The sequence below is a fragment of the Pinus tabuliformis genome, chromosome J (assembly GCF_031772625.1).
Source record: "Pinus tabuliformis cultivar Carrire ecotype Pingquan chromosome J, CPIR1, whole genome shotgun sequence".
Classification (NCBI taxonomy): Eukaryota; Viridiplantae; Streptophyta; class Pinopsida; order Pinales; family Pinaceae; genus Pinus; species Pinus tabuliformis.
In genome coordinates, this window is record NC_142295.1 from 1,104,801,327 (window position 1) to 1,104,810,773 (window position 9,447).

Below are 9,447 nucleotides of genomic sequence, written 5' to 3' on the forward strand. Positions count from 1 at the left end.
TGGGATTTGGATTTATTGATAGAGGCTCCAGAAGCTTCCGAAAAATCCGAAAGAAGGGACTTAAGTTGACAAGCCTCCTGGACTGAGGGGTGACCAAAAGCATGTTATCGTCAACAAATTGCTGGTGAGTAAAGGTTGGGGAATTATGAAAAGACAAGCCTTTGAGCAGCTGAGAATGCTGAGCCTGTTTGATGCTTCAGCCTAAACCTTCTGCCATTATAACGAATAGGAATGGTGAGAGAGGGTCTCCTTGTCTGATTCCCCGAGAAGGTCGGAAGGGAGAAGAGGGGATACCATTGATAAGGACAGAAAAAAAGGAGGAGGATAACAAACTCATAACCCATCTAACCCAAGGGGGAGCAAAACCAAAAGCAATAAGGGTTTTTTTAATGTACAACCAGCTTAGACTGTCAAAAGCCTTTGAGAGATCAATTTTAAGGAGCATACCTGGCTTCTTGGATTGCTTTAAGGAATGGATTATTTCATGAGTGAGAATAATACCATCCGTAATCTGCCTCCCTTCGACATATCCAGATTGCTCCGGTGATATTATGAGAGGGAGCAACAATTTGAGTCTGGAGGCAATGATTTTGGAGACAATCTTGTAGATAATGTTGCAGAGGGCAATGGGCCTGTATTTGTCAGGAGTGCTGGGCTAAGCCTCCTTGGGGATGAGAGCGATAAATGTAGCATTCATTCCAGGAAACATCCATCTCAGGGATCTTGATTCCTCGACCACCTGCCATACTTCCATTTTAATCAAGTCCCAGAACTTGTGAAAAAAGTTTGAAGTGAACCCATCCGGACCAGGCGCCTTCCTGGCTTTCAGATGGCGTACAGCTGCTTCAACCTCCTGCAATTCGACCGGTCTGAGTAGAAGTTGGTTGTGCTCCTCTGTAATTAACTTCGGAATATGTCTGGTGATTTTTTCTATAGCAATCGATCTATTTATGTGAGGTTCTTGATGCGCCTTCTTGAAATAGTTTACAAATTCTCTTTCGATTTCTTCATGAGTTTCCTTTTTATCCCCCTGCTCATTTAGAATGTGGGTTATGTTATTGTTCATTCTGTGTTGGATGGTGGTGCCTCCATAGCGTTTCTTCCTATTTTTCCCTTTCTAAGATTTGTGACTCAAGAATTTTTTCCTGTTCTGACAGGTCCTCTGATCGGCCTTCCATTATGATCCTCTATTGCAGGCGTTTCATATCCTGATCAAGAACGCACTGAGCCTGGAAAATGTTACCAAAAGAATTATGATTCCACTGTTTGATCTTACCCTTGAGATGCTTGAGCTTCTGTTGAAACTGAGACATCTTGGTTCCTTCAGAAGGCGTAAAATTATTCCATTCTATGCTGATTAGGTTGTTGAAGTCCGAGTGAGACATCCAGAACTCTTCAAATCGAAATGGTCTGCGAATGGTGCTTCCCGGCCGAGTCCATTGTAACGAGATTGGCCAATGATCCGATCCCCCGATCGACATGATTGACGCAGCAAAGTCTCCCCCTAAGTGAATAGCATTGTCTGATATTAAGAATCTGTCCAAGCGAGAAGATATTTGCTGCAGCCCTGTTCTTTTATTATTCCATGTAAAAATACCGTTGTTGAAAGGCATGTCAATAAGCCAATTCTTCTGAATGAAGTCCTTGAGGTGAATCCCATCTTGGTTCCCACTGTTCCTGCCTCCTCTCTTTTCTTCCAGTCTGGTAATCATGTTGAAATCGCCCCCAGCTATCCACAATGGGTGCACTCTGGCCGAGTTGAGTTCCGAGAGGGCATTCAGGATTTCTATTTTGCGTGCAGATTCCTGGGGAAAATACACATTGGTAAGATGCCCATATGTGTTGGTTCCTGTGATGTGAAATATTGCTTGGATGAAATTCTTGTTTGCATGAATGTTGGAGAGTGTTATAGAACGAGCATCCCATAGGATTGCAAGACCTCCAGACGCTCCATCTGCATCTACAGCCACATTGAGGCCTCCTGGCCAGGCTTTTGCTGCAATCCTTTCTATTGCACTTGAGTTGCATTTTGTTTCTTATATGAAAAGAATTTGTGGTTTTTCTTGCATTACCATTTTTTTAAGAAGTCTCCCTTTCCCTGGGCTATTAAGCCCTCTGATATTCCATGATATTAACTTCATTGGGAGGAGTTTTGGAGGTATTCGTAATACTTTGTTAGCTTGGAGTATCTGCCCGACTCCACTAACATTGCCCCTACTCTGATTGTTCGTTGAAGATCTGTTTTTCTTCCACGCTTTTTGATGTCTTTGGTAATGACTCTTCCATCCCAAGGGCTTCCCGTTTGAATACCTAGAGATTTTTGCTTGTGTGCCCAGGATAAGATTTCCTCCAGATCCTTTACCTGCTGATCTGGAATTTTGTCAAAATTCTTTGCGTTGCATGCCTGCTCAAGGCCCTGAATGTCTAGTTCCCCAATGTCTATATTTTCTGGGTCCTCCTCCATGAGCTGAGAGTCATTTTTCTCTTCATTGATTTCTACTGCTATTCTTGAGTCAGGTTCTCTAATGTCTTCCTCCATTCCTTGAAGATACCATTCTGGGGCTTTATGCTTAGCTGAAGAAAAGGGATCGTTAATCATTGGATCTGTTGGGATCATCATGGAGTCTGTGTGCATTGGTTTTTTATCCTTCTTTGCCCCCCGCTCTGGGGGAGTTGGATTATCAGGATTGATTACAGGTTCATTAGCTAAAGCTTCAAAACTGTTGCTCGTTGAAGGCTTGGAAGCATTAGCTTGAGGCCTCCTGGGATTTGGAGCTGCTTTCTTGTGGTTTTTCCTGCGGTTGGATACTTTGGTGAAACCATCAGATTCAGACTTATCAGAGGCGCTTGGGGGGGAGGATTTTTGAGTTAGGGGACAGTCCCTGAATAGGTGACCCAGGGCATGACATCGTCTGCACCTAAACGGAACATGTTCATAATCAATCAACTGAACCCATTCATAATCGTCATGGAGTAAACTTACCGCATCCGGGAGCGCCTTGTTGAGGTTCATGTACACGCAGATTCTTGCATAAGAGGTGTATCTGCGGATTTTTGTTTCCTCTGCTACTTTGATAAATTCTCCTAGAACATTACCTATTTCTTGTAGAGAGACCTCCTCCCAATACTCCACAGGAAGCGAATAAAGCCGAATCCAGACAGGAGCCCAGCTGAGGTCCTCTTTGTCAGGGTTGAAGCGCTCTACCCATCCTCTGAGATACAATCCAGCGGCATTGAAGAAATATGGACCTCCATCCAATACCCTATTTCTGTCCTCCAAACAGTTAAAAATGGTTGTAAAAAATCCTTTAGGTCCCAACTGCAATGTGATGTGTCCTTTTGGGCTCCATTTCGCTGCTATCCAGCCTCGCAGCGCTTTCTCAGTTGGCCATATTCCTATGAACTTGCCTATAAGCGCATGATCCCGCATGTATTGTATCTGAGCATTGATGCGTTGGCTAGGAAATTCTACTTTCGGTCATTCTGTTGCCACTAGCTTGCAGGTGGTCGAGCTTACTCTGGGTTGTGCTTTGTCGTCTTTTTTTCCCCTTGCTGGTTCAGATCCATGCGATCCCCACTCTGAACCTCTTGATGTTCATCTTCCTTAGTTTTCTGCCTTTCTTCATTGTTCGATGGGGGAGGTACTACATCCTCCCCCTAGGGGGGATTCATTGGTCCTTAGACTACTCTCGTCGCTTTGTAATGGCTTTGAGGTGCCGTATCTGGCAGGTCTGCTGGACTCTGAGGAGATCTGCCATTGCAGATGAGCCAGAAACCCTAGTGTGTAGGTCCGCCAAACCACCTCGCTCCGTCCCGATAGCCAGGTTATGTGTTATATTATTAGTATGTCTACAGTCTCTTTACAGTCTCTTTACAACCTTAGTAAGAGGAAGAGAGGGAAATTATTATATATAAACCTAAGTGTGTTAGGAATTGTCAAACACACTTTTAGTTAATAATGTGTTTTAGTTAATAAAAAGTGATAACATATGGAACACATCACCCAAACACAACATGTATTATAGAAATGTTAAAAGATTCTAGAATTATGGATTGGTATTCAAGCAAGGAATTTCAAGGTACTAATAGTATCCTGACTTAGAATTTAAAATGTTAAAAGAGTCTAGAATTATGGATTGGTATTCAAGCAAGGAATTTCAAGGTACTAATAGTACCTTTATTTAGAATTTAAAATACCAATCTTTGGAAGTCAAGGAATTAATACAATTTTTTGAAGAAGTATGATTCTTTGGTATAGGATACAATTCAATCCAAAACAAAATTATTGTTGAACAATGAACTAGAAAGCACAAATAAAAAGAGAATGGAATGTTGAGAAACCAAACTACAACATTAGAGGGAAAGTTAGTATGTATAGATGACTAGTTAATCTTGCAAGAATGATATTACTTATCATAGTAAAAGGGAAGTTATAGATTTTATTAAGGTACAAATTATAAAAAGAAAAAGAGAATAGTGAAAAAAAATTATATTTTCTAAACAATTAGTTATGTTATTTAAAAGAAAAAATATTAAAGGAGGTCCATTACAAACTAGATGGAGTATTGAGATTTCAAGGGAGAATGTACATCCCTAAGGAAGGGATTATTCAAAGAACCATCCTTGAAGAGTCACATAGAGCACTTTATTGTGCACATCCTGGCATGAAGAATATGTATGCATAGATGAATAAAGTTTTCTTTTGGGCAGGCATGAAGCGCAATGTAGTCTAGTTTGTCACCAAGTGTCTTGAATGTTAATGAATGAAGGTTGATCATCGTCACCCAGTAAGATTCCTACAACTGCATGACATTCTTATTTCTAAATGGGTGGTCATTTATATGGATTTTTATGTGGGTTTTCCACTCACTTGACAAAGTCACAAGGCCATATTAGTTATAGTTTATAAATTAACCAAAAGTGCCCATTTCATCCTAGTGAGAGACACTTATGATGCTACCGGTTTTGATCCGAATGGAAAATGGCATCAACCCATGGTATTCATCCACCGATGTTATTCATCGACCCATGGGATTTACCCATGGTATTGTAAGTGGCATCCACCCATGGTATTGTAAGTGACATCCACCCATGGTATTCATTCACCCATGGTATTTTCCCATGGTATTATGACATCCACCCATTGTATTCATTCACCCATGGAATTTACCTATGGTATTGTAACTGAAAAATACTATAAGTAACAAGTCGAATTTTGTAAAACGACAAATTGTCCGCCATAATGTAGCCTTTATAGTTATTATCTGTTTTAATAAAAAAGGTTTCTTTGTAGTTTTGTTTATTGGGCGTTCTCCTATTTTTGTTTGGCATTTCAATTTTTTCAATATTGGGGGCTTCCCCCCAAGATCTGGATCAAGTGTGGCACAGGTTTTTATAAGAAAAGCTATTTGGATACATGGGTTACCCACAAAGATCATTTCTAATAGAGTCTCTCACTTTACATCTATATTTTGGACAAATTTGCAGTCAATTTTAGGGACTCGGATGAACCTGAGCACTGCATATATCCACAAATAGATGGACAAATTGAAAGAGTAAACTAGGTTGTGGAAGACATGCTTAGAATGTACATAATGGATAACCAAATTTAGTGGGAAAGGTACTTACCATTGGTATAGTTTTCATATAATAATAGTTACCATAGTTCAATTAAGATGCTTCCTTGTCAAGCCCTATATGGGAGGCCATGTAAAACACCATTGAGTTAGGAAAGGTTGGAGGACAGAGTAATACTTGGAGCAGAATTAGTTCAAGAAATGAAGGAACAAGTAAAACAACTTCAACAAAGGTTAAAGGAAGCATAAGATAGACAAAAGAGTTATGTTGATGCACATAGGACTGATTAAAGTTTTGAAGTGGGAGACCAAGTTTTAATTCATATCCAACGCAACAAAACCACCATTCAATTTGGGAAAGGGACAAAGTTGTCACCTTGATTTATAGGAACTTTTAGAATCAAAGAGAGAATTTGACTAGTTGTCTATCATCTTGTACTACCACCCCATTTACATAAACTTGTGATGTTTTTCATGTATATATTCTACAACATTATGTTTCTAATGAATCTCACAAAATCTATTGGAAGGAATTGTTGTTCTTCGACATGGGAACCATAAAGGTTGAATTGTTACACATATTGAACTATAAGCTTTCATAACTCATACATCACTTGGTGGACTAGGTTAAGTTCTAATGGGACAAGTATAGCTCGAGATCTACCACCTAAGAGGATGCAAATAGTATATGTCACGACTACACCTCACTTTTTGACCATTTGTGATGCCCATTTTGACATAGATAGCTATTTATGCTAAGGCCCTATTTGTATTGTCATGTTATTTTATTTATGAATGCTATATAATATTGATGCATTTTAGTTGGACATATGAGTTTACTATAAAAAATACATCTTGATGGATTATGATTTTTTTATTAAATTATTTGATGTATGGCTTACCATATTTATGATTTATCTAATGTAAGATTTACCTCCAGCATTATTATATTAATTGAAAAAAAATGGGTACATGGATACTAAACCTAATAAACTAATGATTATGGACACATGTATATAAATATATATTTTTATGTATATGATTGGTTAAGAACTAGCCTATAGATTGGGAAGGACTATGTGATAGTCAAGAACCATGCTAGTGACTGGGGGATTTGAGACATCCAACGAGAAATGGTATGATGTGCATTGTTCTATTATATTTTGTATCTACTCGGTATGCATTATTATGGCATGGCGTAAGGTGCATATTTCAGGTGACATGATTTCTCGACTGGATTATTCGATGACAAGTACCCAACTAACATTGTGGTGTGGTCCATATTAGGGTTTTGAGACTAGTTTTTCAAGGGTGGGTGGAGGCATTTCCCACCATGTAACCTCCAATCCTAGAATCATGGAAGTCCAGTGATGGACACACTCAATTAATTTGGTATATCAAGGACAAATTCCCTCCTTTGGGCAACCTTCCTCATCAAGAAATACCCCTCCTAGCCCTTGGAAGAATTTAATTTGGTTAAGGAAAAATATATTTTTAATATGGAAACCCACATGTGCACAAAAGGATAGGTTGGCCCTAAAGAGAATTGGACACCCTTAGAAGCCTATAAATACAATTCAAGTCAACCTCATTTGGAAATTATCATCAAGCATTCTTATTCTCTCTTATTTTGATTGCCTCGCACAGGTCTGAAGTTGGTTCGCAGAAAATTGGTTAATGGAAGTTTGAAATTGCAGGATCTGATCTCGCAGGTGCGAAGAAGGAATTTTTCTATAGCCACAGGGTTGAATCGTACAAAGATCGAATGTAGACACATGTGTGACATGGTACTCCCTATGGCTAGAACACTTCACCTTCTTGCATGATCATTAGCTTCGTGCGGCTGGGACCTAGTGTTTTGCTGAAAGTTGATCACGAGCTTGTGAACCATGATTTTAATCAATATTGTTGTTGGGCTCATCTCTTGGATATTTTTTTCTTCGTTTTGGTGGATAGTCTTGTGAATGAAGAATTGGATCATTGTACCTCTCTTTACTGAACATTTTATGACAATCTAATAAGAAGAAGAATTTGAAAGGGGTTTCCCCCCTTGTGGGATTTTTCCCTGATCTCCGACTAAATCATGGTGTCTCTATTTATGCATGCTTTTCTTCTGATGTTCCTTTTATTATTTTGTTGCATTGTTGATGTTATTGTTGTTTCTACATATTTTTTATTGACCTTATGATGATTCCCAGTGAATGCAATATATAAATGAAGAGAAGTTTGTTAATGCAATTATTTAAAGCAAAGAACAAATATGCCCTAAGAAAAATTAACATGGTATCAAAGGTAGGTTGAAGAAAAGTCATTAAATATCACTGTTGTGAAGACATCATTGAGGAAAGCAAGAAAGGATGGTGGAGCCCTAAAAAAATGCTAGGGATTGAAGAAAACCTTAGAAAATCTAGTTATTAGGGTTTGATGGATAACATGAGGTTAGGGTTTGGAAGAAACCCAGGAGTATGTTAAAGCCTTGAGTTATATAATCTTGAAACCCTAGCATGATCAATGAGAAGTTGTGACAAATTTAGTGTAACCCTAGATGGGCTAGTCTTAATTAGGCCTGGTTGTTGATGAAGACGATTGAAATATTCAAGGAAACATTTTTATATTGATAATGGAATGCAATAACTCTTGAAAGTTGATTCAAGAGGGAGCTGATCACCTCTCGTTAAATATAAGTAACTTCTAGATTTATGTTATTTCTTCATGGCACTATTCTTGTTTAGATTATTGAGTATCCTTCTTGCATGAATATTTGAGTATTTGAATACTTCTAACCTCTAGATGAGATGTGATGAGTAGATCCTTCTTGAGGATCATCTAAGGTGTAGGAAAAGAGAATTATTGCAGGAAGAGAAGAGCCTATGCTAGAACAGGTAGAGGTACCTGATGAAAGTTTTCAAAGCAGCATAAAATCCAGAATGCAAGTACTACAGCTACCAATGACAAATAAGTGCTACAAGTGGCTAAGGTATCTTAATATTACAAGGTATGTATAGTATATGGTTTCAGTGTTATGATTTAGCTACAATATTGGATTTCAATTTAAGCCTTGAGGTATGACAAGAATATCATCTTCATAAATGGCTAATGCATGCATATGGAAGTAAGCTTGATTTCTGGGACATGTGATATATTGTTACACTTGATATTTGGAAAGTATATTGCATTTTATTATACATGGTGGATTTCCTGTTAGAAATTTTGATTTTGATATATGATACTATTGCCAATGCTTGTGATAAGCATGGCGACCCTAATAGTAAGATTGATACTTGGGATTTTTCTGACTATCTTCTTGTTGATCTTGATAAGGTACTAAATTTGACAATGTGACAAAATAGATGCCTTGACTTGATGATATTAGGATTCTGAAGGAAAATGGTTGAGTAATGTGATAAACAAGTAATGTTGTGATTATGATTCTCAAAGTATGAAGATACAATTGTCAACTTCCCTAATTATATGACACTAACATTTGATGAATATTAATTGATATGTTCATATGTGATAATAAAGAAGTTGATGATGATTTTTGATGATTATGATGTAAATATGTCTAAACCTCATATAGTTTGACTCTGTGATCTGACAATTTTGTTGACGCATGACAGTATTATGATAGAAAGGTTGATGTCATTGAGGAGGCTTCCCATTCAGAGGGAGATACTCTTGATGATATCCCAAAACCTATTATTATTTGCGATGAATGATTAGAAGTCCATTGATTGCAGAATAAAACTAGGCTTCTAGAAATGAATAGATGATCATCTGATGATGTTGAACATGGAGACCATCATGGATTTGTGATACTTTACAGGATTTTTAGAAATTTGTTCTTGCCAAAAGAACCTTTAGAGAAAGT

General features: G+C 38.0%; 1 protein-coding gene across 1 annotated transcript; it reads right to left on the reverse strand.

The window, feature by feature from the left end:
• Nucleotides 1-1,187: 1,187 nt before the first annotated feature.
• LOC149230901 (uncharacterized) lies at nucleotides 1,188-3,430 on the reverse strand. Its single transcript, XM_089381457.1, has 2 exons — nucleotides 2,208-3,430; nucleotides 1,188-2,016 (listed from the first exon to the last, which is right to left on the reverse strand). Exons 1-2 carry the CDS (start codon nucleotides 3,428-3,430, stop codon nucleotides 1,188-1,190), a joined length of 2,052 nt encoding a protein of 683 aa, XP_089237583.1.
• Between the last annotated feature and the right edge of the window lie 6,017 nt (nucleotides 3,431-9,447).

Excerpts from the sequence above, each read along its gene's own strand:
- LOC149230901 (XM_089381457.1), bottom strand. The coding sequence starts at position 3,430 with ATGCGGGATCATGCGCTTATAGGCAAGTTCATAGGAATATGGCCAACT. Across the intron at positions 2,017-2,207 it reads ACAATCAGAGTAGGGGCAAT|TGCAATAGAAAGGATTGCAG; the intron begins GTTAGTGGAGTC and ends ATGCAACTCAAG.